Source organism: Hippoglossus stenolepis, chromosome 2 (assembly GCF_022539355.2).
Source record: "Hippoglossus stenolepis isolate QCI-W04-F060 chromosome 2, HSTE1.2, whole genome shotgun sequence".
In the NCBI taxonomy this organism is placed as follows: Eukaryota; Metazoa; Chordata; class Actinopteri; order Pleuronectiformes; family Pleuronectidae; genus Hippoglossus; species Hippoglossus stenolepis.
The window spans coordinates 12,226,666-12,252,437 of record NC_061484.1 but is presented as its reverse complement, the minus strand read 5'-3'; the positions used below and the strand labels follow the sequence as shown (position 1 = coordinate 12,252,437).

The window sequence follows — 25,772 nt, the reverse complement described above, 5'->3', positions numbered from 1 at the left end:
CCCACTCAATGTGTCAGTGGGCAGCCCACAGGTGAAATAATTAGAAATGTATATATTCTCTAAATGACCTCTGCTTCTCACACTCAGCAAGAAAACTTAAACTACTTGCAACCAGGCAACTGTTATTAATATCCTTGTTTTGCACCAGTGATTTGTGTTTTATTCATTATGCAGTATATCCAGCTAAGAGGCTATAGACGTTTTCCAGCACGAGGTTACAGGGATGGAGACACACAAAAACAAGGAAATCAATTGCAAGCAGAGGTTTAAACCTGCAGTCGAAGTAAAATCTGTCTCGGGGCCCAAAGAGCCACAGTTTTGGACTCATGTAGCTCCGTGTATGTGTGGAAAATCGTTTCTGAGCGCAAACCTCCGACAGGTCTAACACCTACTTCTCCGTGTTAAATAAAAATAAATCCCGGTTTGTTTTCCCTGGAGCTGCTTTGAGATGTACTGGGTTGTTCCTCGGGCCCTTCCTCTCCGTGGTGGAGGTAATGACTGGATTTATGTCGTTGTCCAATTCATATTTTAGCAATAGAGTAATAAAGGAAACTCGGCGAAAGTTCAATCAGGAACCTTCTCTGTGTCTCATTCATTCACGACTCTTTAACTTTCTCCGCCTCTTCTTACCAGCCAATCATCTCGAGAACCCAGGGTGGGGGTTTCTTATTCTATGCAACCACGCCCACTTTCAACCTCGATGACATCCCAAGGAGTCAAAGCCCCAAATTCTCTTATTTATATCCACCATCAGTGTCTTTTCATGATTACTTAATCATCAGCGACAGGGTTACAGTTAAAACATTATCACATTAAGTAAGTTTACCAACTCATCATAACACTTTACCTTCTCCTGCTGACAAAATGTCGTACTCACTGTTTCTTCCCATCCTTAAACATCCACCTCACCATGTGGCTTCAGTTCTCTCCCTCTCATTTCACCAGTTTTCATAAATATGATCCAGAACGTGGATTAAAAACAGCATCACACTGCATCTACCCACACACAATATTCAACCATAAAGAAAGGACAAATTATTTTCCAGTGTCAGTGGGAATAATTTATTTTGTATTCAGTTTGCAAAGTCGATGATAGCAGTCGATTTAAAAAAAACAACAAAACAACAACAACTCTAGACTCAATTAGAACACTGCCTCCTCTTCTTCAAGTATCTTCTCGGCTCCTCTTCTGCTGACATTCTGCCTCTTCATCACCCTCTGACCTCCTCTTCTGTCGTTTCCTCACTTAATAAGGAAGCTGGGAGACAGTGGGCCATTAAAAGGTAGAACGTAGAAGGATAAAAGAGAAAGAAAGGAGAGAAGAGGAGGAGGAGAGGAAGGAACAGATATAAATAGGGTGTTTTTTGGGGGGGGGGTTTGGATTTTGTTGCACAATAACACAACACATCTTAAGCAATAAAATAAATAAATAAAAAGAGCTGCTAAACATATTCTTGCTGAAGATGCCTCTGCTCTCAGGAAAGGAAACATATATATATGGATGTACATGTGTATCTATATAGGACTTGCCTGAGAAGGTTAGGCTGCCTGTGTCGGAGTCATTGTTTAAGTTGCTCAAAACTTACTACTACTGGAAAATGATTCTTAAATTATATCTGAGATGTCTCTATATTTAAATTTCATTAACAGTTTTTCAAACGTGTAATCTCACTTATGGTAAAGCACATTATAATAATATAAATAGTTATTATGAATATTAATGCTTATTATTGCTTATTACTTACTAATAAATAGGAAGTCGTAGTCAAATGTAAATAACATCAATTTAAAAATGGATATTCTGGCAAGTATTTAGCAATTTAATTTCTAAATTGTTACACACTAAACACACATGAACTTTAACTTAATACGTGACTGCAGAGATGGTACTGACAACAAAATGTATTTCTTTATATATATTTTAAAGGTTTATGTCTCATATAAAACGATAAGTATGTTGAGTATATGCTGCACTTGTTTGTAGGATTTAAAAATGTATCATAAATTTCGACGCTTCAAAAATCTGATTTCAGTTGAATTTTGGTGTAAAATGTTCTTTATTGCATTGTTAAACTGAGGAATAGAGTCAATTCTGACCTCAAACACAGGCCCTCAAGGTAACAATTTCCTTTTTGTAGAACTGGGTATTTTCAGATAGTTTCTTTCTTAAGTCCATCACGAGTTTCCTGGATCCAACTCAACAATTTTGTTGAGAATGTAGTGAGCACAGAAATAGTTCAGTTTACTCTTTACTTTAAGTAAAAACTTTCAGATAATTTACAGCTAGTGAAACCTGGAGATTCTTTCTGTGCACAGCAGATCAACTGAATATGCAGAAAATCATGGTCCTTCTTTTTATTAGAAAACTATTTGGCTACTACAAACATTTCAAATAAAGTGTTTAAATAAACAACAGCTAGAATTTCCATCAATTTGAGTCTTTGCTTAAGGTCACAACTATAAATGATCTGCCCTGTTGCAGCGGAGGAGAGTGCATGCAGCTTGGTGTGTGTGCTATTGTTGAGCCGTTATATCCTACAGGTGCTCCAGAGCTGGTGGACCCACACTCTGGAGAGTTGCAGGGTATTTATGGTATGTAGTCGCGACCTTTAGCTCAAATCTGGCTCATTAAGCTACAGGGTTTGACTGGGTTTTATTGTCAAAGCACGTCTAACTACTGTATATGACGACCTACAGAAAACATCCATGATTTTAAAATATATTGAGTGTACAGCAAAAGCTCAAGGAAACGTGGTGAATCTTAAAAGTCAGGCTGCAAATCTCTGTGGAAGTTTTAGCCGTAAAGCCCCTTTTCAAATTTGTCAAAAAACCCACTGACATCTGGCTTTAGTCGGCAATGAGAGTGGATGCAATCGGCAAAATGACTCTGCAGTAGACACAGGATTTTAATTGGCATCGGCACAGATGGAAACATGACACCCGGTTAAACGTGCTAATTTCTTCCTCGTCTTTATTTTGGCAGTCTAGACACTGATGCTGCGCCTTTACTGATCAACGTTATGACGTGCATTGAACTGCCGGGCATTGGTGCATAACTAACCATGAAGCTGTGTTACATTCTGTTTTTTTACATCTTGGAAACGACGTGCAACAGCTTTAATTTTTCATGTCTTGCAAAATGCAGCACTGGCAAGACAGCGAGGTGAGAGAGCTTCTCTGTGACAGGTGTGAGTATGTGTGTGTGTGAGAGAACTTAAACATAACTTACCCAGGGTAAAAACAGAAAGGAAAACTCTCTGACTGGTAATTGGAAAAGAATCAATCGCCGTTTTTTTTGCAGGTTTATCAGCGTTTGAGAAACCTGCGTATATCTGCTAACTTTGGTGTAAAGAGGTATAACAAAAGAACTAGTCGAGGAGGAACTTGGAAGTTTCAAAGTTCTCAGTCGAAGAAATGTCTTAAAATCAAATAATGGAAACTGATGGATCCTGTTTTGGCACCATGTTTGTAATAAGTTTGAATTCTTTTTTAAGAATCACTGTATTCTTGTATATTGTGTTTAAGTAACTGTCGAGGAAGCTGGTGGAACTTGTGTGGGCATCTGTACAGTGCTAATCGTTGCTATAGTTACCTGTAAGGGTATCCATGGTACTTGGACCTGAAAATGGAGAGCAGGAAGCTGAAGAAAAACACCACCAGGCCAAGGCCAACCAGGCAGATGACTGCAAAGGCACGCACACACACACACACACACACACACAAGAAACAGTTTCTGGTTAGAATGACAGTATCAGAATGGACCATCAAGTTAAAAAACAGACAATACATGAAACTTCACCATGATCTATAAGTTTCTACAATGCCCCGCAATGTTTTTGAATTTACATATTTTGTCTTACTTTCTGCAGGTCCTGCAGACGTCCTGATATATGTATAATAATTATAAGACAATGGCCTGTGAGAATATTTGATTCCAGGCTAAAGGCATCAATTTAAATAATTTCACGCACATTATAACCGCTGATGCAACTCGCTGTTTGATCTCTGTTAAAAACTGAATGTGCTTGCAGGGTGTACACACAGTATATACCGAAAACATCCTCTTCTCTCCCTGTCGGTGGCTCCACCACAAGTTTGCACTTACGCAGGCCCCCATACTAACTTGTGGAAGATAACATAGAAAGACAGTACCTGGTGCGTATTCTTGTGCCAAAACCCTTTAACATTTATGTTTATTTTGAGAATCCCTCCACATACTGTATAAGCCTCGTTCTCTTTATCAAACTTGCGGTGTTGCAGAAACTTGTGTTTGCAGCTGTTATCATTTAATTTCCTCCGTGGCTATTCTAAAGTCAAGTATACATAAGCATGAGCGTGATCTTTAGTCCGCATGTGTTTGTATGTGTGGGCGTGTGAGTGTATGCACACACCCCTTATGTAGCAGCTAATCCTCGAGAAGCACCGTGTTAAATTAAACTGTCACCACCGTCTGATATTGTTAATCAGGGATTAGGATGAGGACCTCTCCTGGAGACTAAACAGTGAGATATGTGCTTGTTCTCAGAGTGTGCACGGATGTATGTGTGTGTGTGTCTATACATGTGTGAAAAAGAGAGGGAGGTAGAGAGAGGAGAGGAGACGTCAGAAAAGTCAAATGATTTGGCTGCGAAAATGTAAAACCGATTCTCAGTGTCAATTTGTGTGTATGTGCTGTCAGTCATCTTTAGGACTTCACCCTGTGTGTGTGTGTGTGTGTGTGTGTGTGTGTGCCGTCATTCATCTTTAAGACTTCACCCTGTGTGTGTGTGTGTATGTGCCGTCATTCATCTTCAGGATTTCACCCTTTGTGTGTCTGTGTTGTGTCATCTGTAATGCATGCACTCTACGTTTAAGACTGTTTGCTGCCATCGCTCACTGTCACCTCCATAACTGCCCCCTTCCCATGCATATCTTCCATTTACAATTCAATTCTTACACACACACACACACACACACACACACACACACACACACACACACACACACACACACACCTCAGTAGGGAGTGTGTCTTTTGCTGTATTAGAGCTGTGGATCTGTGACAGCGATTGATATGACAGTCAGGCCCTAATCCATCTACCACAGGCACACACACTTAAATAGGCAAACACACAGGAGACCACCACTTGGTAATCAGTGTCTGTGTGTGTTTTATCTTCTACTTCTGTTCTTGTCAACTGAAAAACACTCATAATATATTATTTTTAGGGGGTGATAAGAGAGACCTGAGGATAAATAAAGCTTATGAAAATAACTAATTCAATAGAATAAGTGCTGTGATACAAATGTGTGTGTGTGTGTGTGTGTGAATGAGTGACACTGACTGAGTGACTTGATTGAGACCAATGCATATTTGAGTGTGTCCTCAGGGAGAGCCTGTGTGTCCCCAGTGTTGCCACATCTCCATCTACGTATGTGCTTGTGTGTGCGTGTGCGTGTGTGTGTCAGACAAAACGTCTGTGTATCTTCATTAAGCATAGTGGGATGTATTTCCCATAGCTCATCAATTATGCCCGAGAGACGCACACATACACACACACTAAGCATGCTAATATGCTAAGAGATTTATGACCTTGGCGAAATGACAAGTTGTTTAAGCTGAATGATTTCCCTCAATGACAAAGGTGGTAATTCCTCTTTTGACTGCATGACTTGGCTCAATTCAAATCACGATATATTGGCATGGAGAAAAAAATGAATTTACATTTCCATAAGCAGCAGGAAGCCAATAAACACATTAAGTCAAACCTATTGTATCTCATTGGGAGACACGTGTGAATAGATAATTGATGCTAAATGGTTATTAACAATTAATTCTCTGATTAGTAACTGGCTTAAGTAGCTCAACCTCTGGATGCAGTCGCCCACAATGCATTGTTTCTTCACCCAATCACAAATGTCGATGTGGATAAATTGTGGGTAAATTCCACTTTCCCAGTTCTTTGCCATTTTAACAGTTAACTTTATAGCATCACACATAATGCATCACCAGCTAGAAGGCCGCTCTGAGAGTGCAAACCTCCAACAAGGCTACCGCCGTGTTGGAGCTGTGTTATAGAAAGTGAAAAGAAAATCCTGGATCAGCCTGTTCATCAGGACCCGCTCGAAAAACAAACAAACACAAACACGCAGCAATGAAGACATAACCTTGTTGGCGAAGGCAAATATAAGCCTATTCAAAACCTCAATAACAGAGCAAAGGCAGAAATATCATTCATCTCCTCACTTTATCTTTCTCTGGGAGCAAGTTCTTAACATGAAAGTAGACCTGCTTTGGTTGGGTATTTGTGTGGGCATGTTTGTAGATTGTGTGCATTTGTCACCAGACTTTTGTTGTTTATAAAATATCTGAAGGATTTTGAAGTGAATCATGAACATATGCAATTCAGTTTCTTTTAGTTTGTATTTTAATTTAATTTATTTTTATTTATCATTTCACATACAAACACTGTTTAAAATATCAATGTCACACATTGTCGAAACATTTCTGAATTGACACACAAGGAACGGGGGTGTTGATTTTGTTTGTGCTTTTGTTTCAGTGGTAGAATAGTTATTAAGGTTTTGTTTACACTTTGGTTTTCGGAAGTTCTATTTATTTCTGCCCTGTCCCCCTCCTTTATTTCAGTCACTCATTTATACCTCCTTTATTAAATACTTTTTATTTTTAAACATCAAAATCTGGTTTTACATTGCTAACCCTAACCTAAAGTCAATGCAAAGTCGCAAATACACACGAAATTCACGTCATGCTCTTCGCCCGCTCGAGTTGAAATATTTTGCAGCAAAAACTTTGCATGACACGATGCGGTGAAAACCAATCAGTGTTGATGATGAAACTGGACAGAGACTGGCACCAACCCAAGCTAGCAGGTTGTCAAACTGGCCCCTGGTCAGCCTCAGGTTGCCCTGGAAACAACAGCCATTCAAATGAAGAAGACGCCGAAAATCTGACAAGCTGTGTGCACCTCCGGACGGTCTCACTTCAACCAGGCCCCCTCTCATCTTTACCGTAAGAGAATGGGTGGGTCCTGTCGATTCACGTTTTTGCTCTGCAGGATTACGATGTTAACACTTTTACACCAATGGGTCTTCAAGAGTCTGCATTATAACAATATAAGAAACAACAAAAAATAAAACACAAGTAAACAAGTATTTAGTGTCGCATCATATTGCCAGTTAGATTTCAATTACACCCTAATGAGTTTCCATCGTCTTGAGATGAGAACAGATGAGGTACCTCTACACTGCCTGCTGGCATCACACAATACAGAGATTAGTACTTTTTTGGGTTGTGGTCGTATTTTAAAGTTTTCTTTAAATGACTCATCTCACAGTTTCCTGACTTTTCAATTACTCTTCCCCCTTCTCTTCTCCTCCCTCCTTGAAGTTTTACTCCCCTTTACTTTTCATCCCGCTTCACTTTCGCCTTCCCTCTGACTTATCTCATCCCGCCCACCGCACACCCGCGCACAGATATTGCATATGTAGTGATCTTGTAACTCAATTTACTCGTTCAGTGACTCCCTTGCTGAGGAACAGTGCATGCGCTGGGATTTCTGGGGCAGATGGCCATGAAAGCAGCAGATAACTTCCTGTAGCTGCACACATCAGTGTATGGAAGCTATATGCCAGGGATTTAACACCCACATCCAGTGATTACACTCCGATTCAAGCTTAATCCTCTCTCTATTACCGACAGACAACTATTCTTTACAGTGCCCTTGTTTAATTTGTGTGTCCATGTGCAATTTGTGTGTCCATGTCCATGAGTGTGTGACAATGTTGTGTTTCACGTGGCAGGTTTCTGTCAGCATTAGTTTATCATCTGCATGACCATCTTCAGTGTTTTGACATAAGCAGATGGTTATTATAGAAAGGGGGAGGTTGAGTTAAAGCCATGAAGCAAACATGTTTTTGCACCAAACAAGAGGACAGAGAAAGAGAGTGTGATGGAGAAAGAAAGGATGAAGGTGAGCAAAAAGAGAGAGAGAGAGAGAGAGAGAGAGAGACCTGTTGGAATTGATGCAGCACAGGGAGAATTGATAAATGAGTCCTCAGCAGTGTACATGTGGCATGTCCACATTACACAGGTAATAATTATGTAAACACACACACACAATTAACATAAGTGTGTGTGTGTTATTTTTTTAAGTGTGATATTGAAAACGAGTCCTGAGCTGGTTATAAAATCGTTATCATTTTAATTGCCAAGCTCTCAAAGGAACAGTAGAACGAAAAGTTGATAATATCATCTTTAGATTTTTTTCCTTCTGCCCGTGTGCGTACCTGTGCGTATGCATGAGTGTTTGGCCCCAGAGGCAATCAAACGGTTTCTTGAGTTGCTTTTTCATCACACTGACTCTAATGAAATCCACTTGTGTGATACTGCATCTATAGTGTTTGAGGTAATTACCAATACAGGGCATCTAATATCTACCTTCCCTCTGATAATCTAGAGATAATGGGAAAACTCCTGGAGAGCAAATCTGCCGAGGCCAACGACCTATCTTGCCATCTTAAAGAAAGAGAAAAAAACATTCCTAAATTATCCATTTATCTCAGCCCCCCCCCACAAAATGTCATGGCAATCAGTTCAGTAGTGTTTGAGTATCTCTGCTGACAAACGGCTGAATGAAAACTGAACAGAGATACAGTAATTGGTCACGTGACCATCGTCATCTAAACTGATGAGCTGGACTACAGCCTCAACACCTCCAGGCAAGAGTCTACAGGAGGTGTCAGGGACCAGCTGCCCTTTGGTCATAACATCTGTTTTTTTTTTTTACATCCTTGAACATATTTGTGTGATTTTTTGTTTTTTTTAAAACAACTCTGTCATCTTCTCTGCAGCGTTTTTAGCACCGGAGAGGATGACGGAAATGTCACAGAAACTCCACATGACAGCTCTGACATCAATTAATTATCCCCCTTTGTGACCTCTCTATTTGACATTTTATGCCACTTGCTGAGACTTGATATGGAAAGTTGCCCGACTGTTTTGAGCAGGGAGATACACAAAGATACATGTTATCTTAAAACCACAAAAACACCAAGAGCCACCATTTGGGAAATGCCCAGACATTTTGCAAAATTAAGTAACTCTGCTGTTGGATTATCTGGTCTTAATGTTTAAGAATCTTAGTAACAATTTAATGTTGCACTAATAACAAAATCAATCATTGTTTATTCAGCTACATGTTTTAAAAGTAGTATAAGGTTGTAGCATTTAAAAATAAGTAAAGAAAAGCTATGTGCAAACACCATGGAAACCCTGGTTACTAAACAGCTATAGCAAAAACCTCTGAACAGCATCCAGGATTCAGAGGCCTCATTACAGTTGATTACTGCATAAAGACCCTGCATCTTTACCCCCCTGCAAAATGGAAAATTGGTTGCTCTGTGCATGTGTTGATTCAGAGACATCTGTCATCTGAGATTTACCTTCAGTGCAATCAGCGAAGTGCACCCCTTTGACTTACTCTTCCTGCGATTGATTGTGCATTGTTTCACTTTGACCCAGGTTTACACGAGACTCGGTTGGCATCTACCATCCTCCGCCTCTCAGGGGCTGGTGCATATTTACAAAGCTATATTTGTTCACAAGAGAACATCTGATCAACCTCTGTTCCATAGATCTCAGTAAAACAAACATATGGCGAGTAGAAAGAAGTAAATGGAGCAAAGTAATTCTTCTTAGGAAGACAAAGAGCAGAAATGATAAATGAGCAGAATGTTTAATTATTTAATGACTAAGAAAAAGTAGGTGAGGAGACATGCGTCCATGAATAATATGTTAATAGAGGTGCTGCTGCTCAATAGGGATTTTACGTGTTTGATGCAACATTTATAAATATGTATTTAGCTGCAGGTAATGTGGGAATCAAGGGAAATTACAGTCATATCTTCCACCTGCTTCAGTGTGTGTGTCTGTAGCACTAAGAACAGTTGATCTGTACTGTGGTGGTCCACTGTGAGTATTATTTGAGTTATGATGTATTGTATATATTATATTATTGTATTGTTTGAGTTATAGATGTTAGTTATTATTTGTATTTTGTATTCATTTATTAAACCAAACATTTGGTAATGGTGCTGCTTGGTAAATGTTTCAGAATGTGTCTTTTTGTCCTTTTCTGATTTTCTCAGCTTGCTGGTCATCTTTGAACTGTGGAAGGTCTTTAACTAGTTGCTGCTGTTCATAAATAAGATGTTAATTTAAAGCAGATTGTGAGGGAAAACGATGTAGTTTCTATTTTTTGCCTTTAGCGTTGCGTTATTTTGGCCATTTATTGAGCACACATAAACAAAAGCACAAACCCAACTGGATTCCAACAGTAATTTCTGCGCACATGACATTTGTGGCTCCTTTAATGTGAAGGAAAAAGTAGGAGACCAATCAGGAAGAAAACAAGATATTTTTGTTAAGGTCAAATTGGCTGCCTTTGCTCGAAAGTCATTTCCTTGTTAGGCCAAAATTAGGTCAATTTTGAAAAGTCACATAATGTGTGTGCGTGTTAGCACATCATGTTTTACCAATATCAGACTGAATAATTCTTTAACCCACAAACTTTTCTGTGGTTGTTTTATGAACATATCATTTCCAAATAGTCTTATAAATCCATATGAACAGAAATATAAAAATATAAATGAACTCAGTTTGCTCTAGATTTGGATTGTAGGAATCAAACACCCTCATTAAAACCACCATGCGGTAAATGGTCTGTATTTATATAGTGTGCAGTACAATAAGAGAGTGGTAAGTGTGTTTCCCCTCAAAACTGCTGGTCCCAAGACCTGGTCAAGAGTTAAAAGGAGTTTCTTTAGGTAAACATAAACTTTTGATTGATTGAAAATGTTGCCGCAATTACAAGACGGAAAATGGTCTCACATGGTTTTGAAAAGAAAAAAAAAATCAACATTCTGTTCTTCCAAAAGCAGTTTTAGATACTTTGGGACAAATTGTGGCCAACTGTATGTGAAACAAACAAAATATTTGATTTGAAAACCTTCCAGATAGTGTTTGTCCAGATTTCTGTTAGGACACATTTATTTGAGTGTTATGCAGTAAACTAAATAGTGGTACTGAGGAGTTGTAGTCACTCTTCTCTCACACCCTGAACTGTATAGTCCCTCTAAAACTTAAAAGACCTCGGGATAACACTGGTGGTACATTCAGCCCATGGCTTAATGTTTCCGTCTAGGATCTGAGGCAAGCTTGTAGGAGCTGAACACAAATCGCTGAAGGAAAAAACTTCCTCTCACATAGTTTGTTTAAAGCTTCACCAAAGCTCTGTAGTCAGCCAGGGCTTAATATTATTCAGAAATTACTATTAAATATACTCTTGCATGGACCTAAAATATCATTCATTGTTTTATTTATTTCGCTTTACTTTTACATTTTTAATCTATTCAGTTTCTCTTATATCAGATTTCTCTTGAATTGATTTTATATTCCTCCTTTATTTATCTAAACACACAAAAATATATTTGTTACTTACTTCTTCTCTTGCCGACGTCTCCCTTGGAGGTGGCCGCCTCATTCAGCAGCACCATCCCCATGGTGATTGCAGCATCTGGGACAAGGTTGTCAAGGAAACAACACACTAGCGTACAGGAGTGGGGGGGGGTGGGGGAAGCATGACGCACACACTGCCCTGGGAAGCAGTGCTATACACACAGTTACAAAATACACACATATACTGTACATACATGTGCACAGAAGTACTTAAGCAGATTAGAAAGTACAGCACATGCAATGCTATAGCTTAAGGTATATGGTGTGAACATAAGAACGTGAACACTTGCACTGTATATTGAAATCCAGTTAGACAGCCTAAGACTGAACACAGACTAATTTAAAGGTCATAACCCCCATGTTTGTTTACACTTGGTCAAAGAGGAGTTAATCAAACTGATAATTTAAGAGTGTATTGCATTGCAGTGTATGGGTAGCATTACACACAGCCATTCACGTTAAACAACCTTGCTTTTCAACACAAAATAAAAATATGCATACATACACACACTCTCAGAGATGCTATGGACTGAAAGGAAGACATTTATTTATTTCTGTTTATTTTCTGTTGCCAGCACCACTCAACAGGCCAAGAACATCTGAAGAAACTGTTCTATGATTTACCCGTTGTACATTGGAAACCTATAGACTTATTATTATATTTTATTTCAATATGTTTTATGTACTAGCAACAACTTAACACTTAGCTTACATGAGTGTGTCCCTTCCTGATTGTGGCACAAACTAAGTGTGTTCATGACCAGAATGTGCAGGGTTTTCTGAGAAGTACAAGTTTATGAAGGTCAGAATATTGATAACTGAGCTACACACAGTGCAACATTTTGAAGTGTATGATTTTTTTAATGCTGTTGAAGTTCATTTAGTTAAGTGATTGTGTTATTAATAGTCAATAATTCAAAGATCTTTAGTAGAAGGTCTGCCTCAGTGATGCCTATTTGATGTCTACTACCTGGAGTATGAGTCTGACTGTATTTTCTTAATGACTGCCTCCAAAGCTTTGTGCTCCCTAGGAACTGTAAATGGGAAAAGGAAACGCAAAAACTCACAAAGATAAACATCTGACAAACATTCATTGAAACCATCTAACAAACAAGAGGCTCAATTTGTTTATGAACATAAGAAGATGTTTAAAAACTGGATGCTGAATGCTGTCAACAAAATGTCTCTTTATCTACTTTAGTAAAGTGGTCAAGTTTAGAGACGTCACCAGAAAACCAAATGGGCACAAAGCAGGAAAAGAAAAACAACTATTCATGCACAAACAAAGCTCATATGGAGCTCAGAGATGATTGAGAGTTTCTACTTAGAGAGCTTGGCTCGCCAAAGCCAACAGTTAGGTCAATAAAATTACGGACGTAGACCGAGGGACACAAGCAGATGGGGGTAGGAATCGCTAATTTCCATAAGTACAAACTGAAACATCCAACAATCAAGAGGCACAATTATTTCATATAGAAAGAATAAATTATATCTAATGTTTCATGGCCATTTTCCTCATATCTGTCAAAATTAAAGGTAATTGTGCTGCACTAAATCAGCACACAGTTGCAGAAAGAGAAAGCAATTTAATCCTGATCGAGCATATTTTTTAAATTCTTCTAAATGCTGTTCCCAATCTGTGACACAGATCCCGCTGACAACTTTAAATTGTCTCTGCAAGGACGGCTAATGTTTTTATGTTTTAAAATCATGAGCGAGTTTCCCTTGTCTTTATCAAGAGGTTGAACTAAGAGGGGAACCACTGATGATGTAGGCCTGTAAAGCCACTTTTCTCTTTTATGACTTGACTTTTTTTTTAACTGGCCGGACACACACTGGCACCATGTACTTGCAGCATTTAGTTATTGTGATATGTCTTTTTGAAATAAAAACATCTGATTATGAAAAGTTCAGACGACAGTGAGCAGCCTCACGTTGCAAAGCACCTAATTACAGATTCCTGTCAGCGTGCTCTGCATACAAATACACTTTACTGAAGAAAACCTGGTGGGCTGCACAAACAAAGGCTGCCACATTGAGAGACACAGAGCAGACACTGAGGCCTCCTCTTGATGATATGGTGAATGGCACGAGACACAAACAATAGAGATACCTCCACATACAGTGACGGAGCTGAACCATGGATCATCCTGTCTGGGTGGATGGAAGAAGCTGTGCCACAGTGTGATAATAAAGTCATGATAATAAATAGATTTCCTTGGGGCTGCAGACATCCTACACCTACACCTGTCTCCTGCAGGAGAACATCAGAAATGTGTGGAGCCCATTAGATTTAACAAACTGCTGTGAACTGCCACCACAGCTACTGTCCACTTATCATCCTACTGCCAGGTCTGCCATCCGCATTGATTGTATCCATCATCATAGTGCACCCTGATCAGCCTGGAAGATATTCACACTAGAGTTGCCTGCACCAGAACAAGAGGTTTCAAATCTAGGTATTAAAAGCTGTCCCCTAATATTCACTTCAGCCACTCCACTAAAGCTGCTCAGGTTTACAGACGTCACCAGAATATCAAACAGACAGAAAGCAGACAAAAAACACCTGTACGCACCAAATTAAATTCCACTTAGGAGGGTTGTCATGGCTGCATGCGTCAGTCAATACGTTAGTGTCTATGTAAAAATATGCACTTGAAAAAATGTAAATCCACTAGATCTGGATCTTTGTTTTTGTCACAAAACAGTGCAAACTTATTGATACCAGTCCCCTACACATGCCTGGTGTTTTCACCAAGATCCATGCATTCTCTGTAAAAATTGGTCAAAATGTCAAAAAGCGCCCTGTGCAATGTTTATGAAAGTGACATTTTTCTTCCTGGATTCCACCCAAAAAGTGAGTGGGCTCTCTCTTGGCCTATGTTCCATCTCTCCGCAAGGTTTCTTGGAAATTCATTCAGTGGGTTCTGCATAATCCTGCTGACACACCGACCAACAGACACAGCTGAAAACAAAACCTCCTTGGGGGAGGTAACAATGGATTATGTTAATGTTGATGGAACTGTGCGAGAACATTTTCAATAGATATTGCCCGAAATACCCAAAATTGGATACTTGAAATGTTTGTTGGGCAGATGTATATTGTTCAAATGTTCATGTACAGTGCATGTACAGACAGCGTTCATATGTGGCTCACAATTTTGAGGTGGAGTATCAAAAGTAGTTGGTTTGCTAAAGTCACCAGGTACACTGTAAAAAGAAAAAGGGGCACAGTGGAGAACTAGAAAATGGCAAAATCCACTGGGTTGACCGAGGAGCAAAAGTCACGTGGATGAGCAGAAAATCTTTTGCACGGTAAACAAAAAACCTTTCCATGTCTTCGCAGCAAGTCAAGCATGCATATGATTTTTTCGTCAATGATGATGACTTTAACCTCGGAGGATTCAGCACAAGATGAAAACACTGGGTAAACCTCAAAACAGACAGGTCAGTCTGCAGAGGAAAAAAAAAGGAAATGTAGAGATAGAAAAAAAGAACAGCTTGTGACCTAAAGCCACCACCTCATCTGTCAAACGAGGATGGGGATCTATTATCTAAATGGAACCTGCTCCCCCTGGCATTTATTGACGATTTCATTGCTGACAGAAACAACAGGATGAATGCTGAGGGTGAGATTTTCAGGTGGTATATCCTTCCACTGGCCTAGTAAATCACCTGATCTCAAGGTGATTGACCTTGAGCTCCATTCCAGCCGCTGAAGACCAGACTAAAGGCAGAGAGACGAGTGTAGCTCTGGGAGGGCATCGCCAGGGAAGATGAAAAATGTGTGGTTATGTCTGTGAACTTAAGTCATTAGCTGAGCAATTCTCGCAATTCATGGGCCGCAACCTTAAGGAGGCTGCATTTAAAGACCGATTGTGTCACAGCAGCGCGACTAAGCGGTCTCATTTCAATGGTCCTTCAATTCCTGAGCAACTAAGGTTCCAACAGGTGGCTCCTTTATGGCCAAAGTATCCCAGGATTCATTTCGCACCATTGACAATTGGGATTTCAACAAGAGATAATGGCAGCAAACGACCAGACCAAAATTTCAGAAGAGTACGCATAAGCATCAGGCTTCTAATAAATAAGATTCTCCATAGAGCAGTCCGTCACATTTCGGTTCGGCCGCCCTTTAAAGGAATCGGCCCCTGAATTGGGACACAGCTATTGACAGATGATTTTGTTTGACCTGATTTGTATCTGTCCAAATACTAATAAACCTCTCAAAATGTGGCCATCGTGTGTTAAAAGAGCAATATCTCCCACACATACCTTCTATATTGGCACTTAAACGCAATACTCACAAAAATAATAATAAAACATCCAAATGCGTACATCTGTGCTTCTGTCTCATCCTAAAATGATATGCAGATGCAATTGGTACTTGGGTGCATGTGTGTATGAGGAATCAAACAAGGCCAAATCCATGGGGATGTCTATGACGGTCATAAAATGCGTTAACACCACCTGTACAGACAAGAGAGTAGGTGTGTTAGCATTTCAGCAGGTGTGAATGTGTGAATGTGTGTGTTTCATTTAGATGTAATCAGATGAGGAGAAAACAAAACAAACAAAAAAAGAGTGGGAGCGTGGACAGACAAATATTGCTCTGAAGCAGGTGCAACCTTGGACCTGCTATTTCCCCTGAGGAGAAACACAATAGCGAGGAATGAACAGTATCATTACCTGCACACATACAAAGGCACTGGCGCAAGTACACCTGGGTACACAAGCCGACAGAGAAGAACACAAACACAAGCATCTGTCCTGCCAAGCGAGTACACGGGAAAACACACATACACAGTCTATCATCCATTGGATCAAATCAGGCAAGGAGGTGAAGTTAAAAGAGGACAATCTCTTGTCTTTGTATTGTGTGTTTGTTCAGTCCTGCAGGCAGACTCCCTGAGGAGCCTGCACACAGAGGACAAAGGTTTCATGTTGGGAAAATGAAAGTGGCAAGTTGTAATGCTGATCCAGAAATATAAAAGTGGCTTCCTGGGTGTTGCATTTAAGCAAATGGAAAATTAGAGGAGTTTGTCGCCAATATGAGCTGTTAAACATTTCACAGATAGTTAAATTACTCAGCATGATTTTCATTTTAAGGCATCATGTTTCAATTTATGTCAACACATGACACGGGCACTCGCAAACACGCTGGCGTAAGGATACTCAGAAGAAGGATGATGTGAGACTCGGCCACAAACTGAGCCTGACTGCTGCCATGAATGTAACTCTGTGGGAGAGGGAGAGAGGAGAGAGTTGTTATTTTCACCTGGCAAAAGGTCACGCAAGGTAACAGCCTCAGTGAATCTTCCTAATTTAAGGAGTGACAAAACATACAGTAGGGCAATGGAGAATTGAGTTAGGAACAGTGACGAACAGGGTGGTGCGAGATATCCAGCAGAAAAGTTGGAAACACTGAACAAAGAAGGGATTCGAAAATTGACCAGTAAAGAGAGCACAACCCTTTTTTATATTCACATCGCTTTATCTTTTGAGTGCAATAACTTTGTTTAATTTAAGCAAACCCTGATCTTGTTGTAGCCAATAATGCTGTTCATGGCTTAATCTCAGCTTTTGCATTATCATGATGGACATGAAAAGCACATAGGGTTTTGTGTAATTTGTGAGGGAGAATATGTGGAGCAACACTTCAGACAAGCATCAATCGATCTCTGGCTGTGTCTGTGTGTTCTGAGTCATGAGGAATTCACCCATATAAATACATAGGTGTATATAGGTGCTGCCATTTCACTAAGTGAGCACAGATATCAATTTAAACCTTCAGCAGCACACAGCTGCATTAACTTGCCTTCACTGTCCAGCCTCTAAAAGCAGGCTCCTACTGCTAAACTTGCCAGAACTGTAAAACCTTCTTCATCTATCATGTATTAAATACTGCTTCCAAATGTTTTAGAGAACAAAACAAGTCACCAAATCAATCAAACGCTTACAGAAAAACAGACAATACAGAATATCATTTAACCATATTTTGATTCTTTGGAAATACATGAGATGTCGTTGTTTGTATAAGTAAAGGTGCAGTCATGGCTAAAGGCATACAGCTGATTTAAGATCAATTTCGGAATCCAATTTTCTCACTTAGAATTTTCTCTTTGGTATTAATTGAATTCGCATGTTGTCCAGGTTCATGTTCATCTAAACTTATCTTACCTTTTGTACACATTTTACCCCATCAAGGGCCTCTCTATTTTTTGTAGCGTCCTCTAGGGGTCATACTATATGACTGAACTCATACTCTCTATTTCAATAGCTGGAAATGCTTATTTTTGGTGAGGCATCTGATGTCAGATGGTAGTCATGGTGATGATGCTAGTCACAGGTATGATGGACTGATGATGGTGTGATGATGATAATCATAAATTCCCCTTCTGAATGAGGTTTAGCCTCTTTGCTATAAGCTCACTCAGGACAAAACTTGCATGCATAACACTGCCTCTTTCATAACAAGCTGTATGTTGTGCACCCAATCGCCACAGTTTGGTTCCAAAGAACTTTATTGTCATCAAAGAGCATTTTGTCCTTGCAACTCTTCTCTGTTTCCAGTTATAATGATGCTCATGTTTGGCCTTTGCCATCAGTGTAAGAATAATTGCATGTCCATTCCATGGAAAGCAAAACACGACACCAACTTTTCTTGACAATATCCATGATGCTTGTCAACTCCTCAGCAATGACACTTATCTGCAAGTTTTCCTTCACCCTAACCTGAGGTGACACTGTGCATGGCTGTTAAGCACCTGACAGGCAAACAGCCGGAAGGGACCAGCTTGACAGACATGTTAGTGTACTGCTAGATAAATTGCCTTTTGGCCAAATCATATTGTCTCATGAGCATCGCACAGCCCAGGGTCCAGGGGCAGCCCAACCCTGCTTACACTTATCTTTCTTTATGTCCGTCACAGTACAGCACTGCTCTGATGATGTGTCATGGACAGCTGCACACTTTATATTACTAATAGTAGTATTTTTTATATTTGTATTTGTCTTAGTAACAATATGTACAAGCAAGGGTTTACTTTAATGTGTGAAAAGTAGTTTGAGTGTTTTCCCTAAGGGTTAATGACTCTAAAGTCTAAAGTGGGGTAATTTTAGACTTGTTTGAGGATTGTTCAAGAATTAAAAGTTGAACAGAATTCATCTTAGATTTTGTATTTGGTTGGTTAGGATTTATTATTTTTGTCATTAAATGTAAAAGTGTAACCTTAATCTAGCAATGTGTTTGTCTATAAAATAATTTCTAATAAGCAAACCGATCAGTGTCAGTTGCAGCCAGCACCAAGGCCACACGGCTTGTCCAGATGAATGACAGTGTCTCCAATTCCATAGTTTCTCTGATAAGGTGTCAGAGGCCTAGTTCTACTTGCCTCTTTGTAAGTGATGGGGAGATGCAGAGAAAAAGACTAAAGAAGCCAAATAGAAAGAAAGAAAGAGGAGGAAAGTCTTTCAGTGTGTTTCACATTGTTGAATCCATGCAGATATTAGCATCTAAGTTTAAAGCACATCAAGGGCCTCTTTTTCCACTTGACTGCCCCAGTGTTCATTTCTGTCCCTATCAAACAAGCATAAGAATGGAAGGATGAATAGAAGATGACAAAGGAGGAGGAGTAAAGGGTGGACAGCTTTTCTCTGCTTCAGTGGAGAGAAATGAAGCTTTTTGTCACTTGAAAGCAGACATAAAGACGACAAAGGCTCTAGGCTGAAAAAATCCTTTTGTCTTGAATACAATCATGGATTTCTGAATAGTTATCAAGATGCCTTCATTATTGACTGACAAACTTAAGCCCCAATTCAAAAGAAAGTTTGTTTTGGATGGGTTGCTCTTTATTTGGAAGTTTGTAAGACAACTTTCTAAATGACACTTGTCTTTAGGACAAGCCAGCAGACAAAACTTGTGGTTTTTGACTTGGGTGCTGATTGACTAGGAATGCTGTGAAGCTCAATGAAACTATGTTAAATGAGTTGTAGTTAAGATTAACTTATTTTTAAAATGTTTCACACTCTGGTTCAGCTTTCATTTGACATGAGCCTTTCCTGAGTTACGAGGTTTTACAAGCTACATCAAGGCTCATAGAATCCACCAAATAACAACCAAACAAGCCCTATCTTTATGTAACTTTATGGAGGGAGTGACAAAATCACAAAGGCACGTCTCCACATAAAGCAGCACAAGTCACCACCACTAAAAAACATTAATATGGGCATAAACACAAGTGCAGTCTTGGTGCCTTGCGACACACTGTTTTCTATAAACACAATATGAATATGATACAGGTTATAAAGGTGTTCAGTTGCACTATGTTTACAGTACCATTGTGGACCTTTGCAGCACTTTTATATTGTGGTTTTATAAGACTGATATATGGCAGCACACTCTTGAAAATGTGCAAACACTATATATATATATTATATACACTGTTGCATGCAGAGACATGTGAACAGTTCAACATCCGTGTCTGCCCTCAGCTTCTCCTCTTCTATCCTTCAACAACAAAAGGCCACACAGATGTCAATCTGTCTTTGTTGATCACATTCTTTTTTTCGACAGTAATCCTTCCTCCAAATGCCAAGTTTCTTTGTTATCTGGAGCATCAGAAACTTTTCTGGGACGCTTGCTAGGTTTTTTGCCAAAGACTCAGCCAAAGCTGAGCTACTCAGCCGTGCTTATACTGTAGCCTGCTCTGTTCCTATCACCATATGCATTGCTACTGGTGCGCAGCATGGGAAATCCACAGATACCGGTTGTAAAACAAACTGATATACCTGGCACAGAGTGTTAGGACTTGGTTCTCTTCCCCATCTTGCTCTTGTTTGCATGCTGTTCCCCCCCGGCCTTGTGTTTGTCCTTGTTTCGTGGTGCTGTTTGTGTTTATGTGTGTGTGTTTGTGTGTGTTTTGTGCTGGCCTGGCGTTTGGTTGATCCCTCTCTGCTAGATCGTTCAGTCACTTCCAGTGGTGTAAACATTACAGACACACTCTTTGTCTGTCTTTTTGAAATGACCTGTCCGTCAGCTACCTGTCTCCGTCTTGGTAATAGTCTGTCTACCTGTGCCTCGGGTCCATCACTCAGCGGCCTGCAATATTAAGTCACATCCCTTCATCTGTAACCCTGCATTAGAACCCAGTCCAGACACCGCACCTGCCTGCCTTGCTTCGTTATCAGGAAACCAGTCAAACCCAGAACCTCTGCTGGCCCCTGCCTAGTTTGGTATTACCACAATTCAGTACCATCAGTCTGTTTACTCAACTTCTATGATTTTTGCAAACTTTTACAATAAACATCTTAAAACGTTTTCTGTCTCTGCTCCTGTGTTCACACTTTTTATTTTATTTTTGAAAGCCACAATAGATTATTCAGCATTGCGTTAACTAATTTGGAAAGGACCAATATGTCATGGCTGTTCATTGACACATTGAATGAGCAACAACTGCATTTTAGATATTTTTTTTCATTAGTAAAACTAAACAAACATTACTTCATTCAGTTTTTTTTCCAAGACTCTCTGCATCTTACCCCCTCAACACAAACAGCAACTGCAGATAGAGGCTATAAGAGAGAGCAGTGGTTGGGGGAATGAAAAATTCCTCAATCCATGGCTGGGCACTTCCAATTAATCTGATGGATTAGAAAGAAGGAGTTCCATTCATTAGTGTGCAAGGCTGAGAGTGAACCTATGCATGTGTATACTGAAAACTACTAACCGAATGGCTGTTTGTGGGCTCGACTGTTCGGGGAACATTTCTCTATGTGAAAGAAAGTGTGTGTTCATTATAGGAACATACATCCAGGTGGTCTGGAAGTAAAAGCTGCCACAGCCCATTGATCTAACATGGAGATAAATGGAAGAGCTAACTCAACATTCACACACTAAAACGCACTCCCTCTAATTTAATCACACATACAGGTTACCTACATACACATTCAGTCTTTGAAATATGGTTGGGTGCTGAATACAGCCAAATAATATACAAAAAAGACCTGTTTTACATCTATTTAATTTAAAAATGGACAGACTGATTCATCTATCTCCAACTATAGGACCGGCACCAATGCTTCTACTGCCAAGTTACTATGTACGTGCTGAAAACACAGGGCAAGAGAACTTTACTTCGAAGGTTTACCTAAGAAGTCAAAAACACATCCTATGTTTTTGTTACTGTCAACAAATTTAATGAAAAGAACTAAATCAGCAATATGTTTGTCGTGCTCTCAGTTCAGCCCAGTGAAAACCCAAATCTTTAAAAAATGTGTTAATGTGTTATTCTCAAAACAGCGATACAATGTAATATTATAGCTAATGTTACTTAACACTGTTAATACCGGAGACTGCATTTATCCACATTTGGTGCACTACTGAGTATTTATTGCAGAGGGATGTTGTATTTAGAATCAACTTCAACAAAACACTATGTTCATCATCGTGAAGAAACCCAGAGCAACAATATAATTTACCGATCAATTAATTGTTGGCTTTTCATGTGATTTGTTTCTTTTAATTAAGAAAAATAAAACATCAGTTGACTTAGCCTTAATTGTCTGTCTTTTAGAAACAAAGCTAAAATATTTTCATCTTGTTGAAACAAAACCATTAAATTCTATTACTGATTTCGATGTGACTTTACCATACAACATGCTGACATATACTTTTCTTTTCCCCATTTTAAACAGCATCTTCATGGCTCACCTTCATGAATTTAGGCAGGTTCATGCTGTTGAGCTTTCTGGTGAAACTTCAGACTACCACTGTTTCAATGAATGTGATGGATTAGCTTTTTAAGATCCCAGTTTCTCTTAATGACTTGGAAACAACAAATCTGTCCTTAAATAACATGTAAATGATTAAGTGCAATTTTGTGAAAGAATTGGACTAAAAAAGTATTCTGTAATTGGATATGTATGGTGTATGATGTATGTATGTATGGTTCAAATATCAACATTAGACTATTAAATATGTTGAGACTTTTACCAAACACACCCCCTGATGATAATTTACTAGTGTGTTTTCTTAATTCATTCTCTTAGGATCAAGATCTCGGTAATATATGTGTTCACACTCTTTCTAATACAAGAATAAAGATGCGAATAGCCTAGTGGGTGTCTGTGTTCATGCACTCATTTGAATACATTGACATTAAGAAACCTTGTTATATAAGAACTGCATGAAACAGCTCATTTGTTAGACTTTGAAGCAAATTGGGTGTCTACACCAATGCAGGCGAATAATATGCATTTACATTCACACGCATACACACAGAGGAAGGCCATATCTCACATGCATACGATTGTGTAAAAATGAGGTTGAGAACAGGCTCTGGCAAGTGGCTGTCAATTAGTCTCTTAATGTGTCACATCCGACCATGTCGCAAGTCAGAAAAAACACATGGAAATGCTAATTAAACAGTCATAACTCAAAGTGTACAAGCAATGAACAGGCGTTGTCCCTCCTTGTTTTCACTTGACTACTCTCTCTTTTAAAACCAGACCATTGTACTGTTAGCTGTTAATACCCGTGGACCAGATAACCTTTACAAATAGCTATATTCATCCTTTTTCCATCCTGTATCATGTATTTGTGTGCATAGCGTGTGTAAATGTGTGTTTGTGTGTGTTATGTTCGCTAAAGGTCAGCAGGCGCTCAGACAGGAAGAGGGATAAATGAAAAGTCAACAAAGCAGAAAGAACAGGGGAGAAAGAGTAAGTAAGAGAGCGGAAGAGAGATGGAGTGGGAATACATGCATCATTTGTATAAACAGTGGTTTTAGACGTTGTGGGTTGATTTCAGTGGTTGTAATGACGGGCAATCTTAGAAGTGAAACCTTGCAAGGTGCTCTTGGTAAAAGCCTTAGCCAAGGTTTTCCACACAATCAAAAGGATCATATGAATGTAAACATGCATTTAAGTGACGTATCCGAATGAATGTAAAATATGAGAAGTCTATGCAAATAACATGGTGAGGTGGCATGATATTAAATGGAAAGGTAAACTGGCAACAGGAATGACTGCGGAGACTGTCTGCTAATCAACAACCAGTGTTAGGACAAATGTTTGGTTTGTACCAAGCTAGTCAAATTATACATTTCTCTGGATCATTAGTGGTTAGGGATAGTTCCGAGGATAGACTCAGATAAACAAGTTTAATATATGAAGAATAAACTATTATTGATCTGGAGAAATTCTTGTTGATTATTACAACAGCAATATGAGATTCAAAGAAGATATAAGTTATGTAGCCTATTTTGCATTTGTTTGTATTGTATGTTTTGTAAGGGTGTTGATGATGATTATATAAATATAATAAAAAAAATTCTAAACTGTAATATAATACTTTTAACTTAAGAAATTGCTAACTTAGCTAACATATATACATACGTACTTCAAGATACCTCAACTGATCTAATTTTTCATAGAAAAAAACCCCAAATGCTCCAAAATGCAGTAGAGGTCAGCTTTTGCAACTCGTACTAACCTGGAGTTAACGTGAGATTAGTAGCTTTGCTAGCGACTAAAGTTAAAACAAACATCAAGTTACAGAACCCATACAGTTTAACTCCACAAATGAATATCAGTGATAAAGTTGAACTGTCTGGTTTCCCAACCAACACCACCACTCTGGACCCAGGGAGCACAATAAAACTGTGATCTAAGTTAAATAAGATGGAGTAAGAGCAAGATGGTGGAAGAAGAAAACAAGGCAGAGAGACTATTGTTTCCAGGAAGAAACATCTAGAAAGAATCAGACCTGTAACCTGAAAGAGCCACACAACATTCTGACACATGATGGAGCTCAGAACAGAAAATGTTGAAAAAATAAGTGGAGAATAATCAAAAGGTGAAAATTAAAGCAATTAATTTTTAAATGAAGGCTGAAAATTTGGAATTTAAATACCTCTTGGTTTTATGGAGCAGAACTGAGAGCATACATAGATCATTTATCCAGAACAGCAGAGGGACTACGGGAAGGTTCATTGAACTCTTCATTTGAAAATATATGGTAATTTTGTTTTAGGAATTCAGATGATGCTTTAAAATCTCATTATCTACTCACAGTTCAATGTTTACACACTCCATGGAGAGTCCAGAACCCAAGAGTCAATTAAAACCATTTAAAACCTGTTCTTGTTTTTGAAAATATGTCAATCAGTAGAATATGGTGACTACTCATTTCCTCAAAAGAGTATGTATCATATGTGTTTTGTTTGTTAGGGATTTGTGGAATTTTATTTAGTAATAAGTAGTAAAAACCCAGACACCGTTGGTTCGACCAGCAGACAGTTTGAATAAATCTGGACAGGGATGAAGGGACTAGGCAAACAAACAAACCAACAAATAAAAACTTTCACCTCCCTTGTTTCCAATATTTATATGCCCTTGAGCAAGGCAGTTACACCCCAAGTACTCCAATAAACCTTCTTAGTGGCCAACAGCTCAAGTTGTGCTGAGTGTTTTCCAACTTTTAATGTGTCAGACAGAAGGATCAACTCCTGCAGGCTTATTTCCAGTGAATTTAATACATTTTAACTGGCATTTAATCTAATGCAATGGATTTATTGAAATGAAATCAACACAATGAATGGATTCACTTCCAGGCAAGTTTGACCAACAGATTTGAGCCACTGATCAATAACAAGCCATCCTAACATTACTGACCTTTGAGGAAATGGACAGCCGTAGTCCAAAGTAGAGGAGGCTATTCTAGCTACGTAATTGGCTTTGTTGCACCATCCACTTTCATTTCACCTTCTCTGTCAGAGTGAAAATTGTTCTGCAGAGTGGAATGGTTTGCAGACACTTACGAGACAGGAGTCTGTGGTTGAAATACGCCTTGTCGTTTCATCGAAGTACTGAATTAACTAGCTTACCCGATAGAAAGTAAGCAAGCTACAGTCATTCTTTATTAAAGGTGATGGTGTACAGTCCAGGAGAGTAGAGATGCCAAGTAATGAGGGAACAGAAAGCATATAGTCACTTTATCACTGAGCTTCTAGAGCCACATATTTCAAACAGATGAGATCTTAAATGTCCATTCATTAAAATATGAGCGCTGCGTGCTAAACAGAGCCCGAGTGACAGGTGCACAGAGAGTATGTGTGTCTGCAGGTGTCAAACCAAGGTCTGCCTGCCTGCTGAGAATGCACCTCGCAGGAACATGCACAGCTACAACTGAAACTATGATTAGGCCTCCCTGCCTGCCTGCCTGCGAGGACGGTAAAAATTATATAGATGTTTT

At 39.1% G+C, this 25,772-nt stretch overlaps 1 protein-coding gene across 1 annotated transcript in view; it reads right to left on the bottom strand.

The window, feature by feature from the left end:
* Window positions 1-1,038: 1,038 nt before the first annotated feature.
* Window positions 1,039-25,772, bottom strand: part of tusc3 (tumor suppressor candidate 3) — a 66,414-nt gene continuing 41,680 nt past the window's right edge. Inside the window, exons 7-10 of the mRNA XM_035183491.1 lie at window positions 16,694-16,757; window positions 11,502-11,576; window positions 3,593-3,683; window positions 1,039-1,258 (exon numbers count right to left, since the gene is read on the bottom strand). Of these exons, the coding sequence (XP_035039382.1) occupies window positions 1,243-1,258; window positions 3,593-3,683; window positions 11,502-11,576; window positions 16,694-16,757 (246 nt within the window). The 3' untranslated portion in view covers window positions 1,039-1,242. The remainder of the gene's footprint in view (window positions 1,259-3,592; window positions 3,684-11,501; window positions 11,577-16,693; window positions 16,758-25,772) is intronic.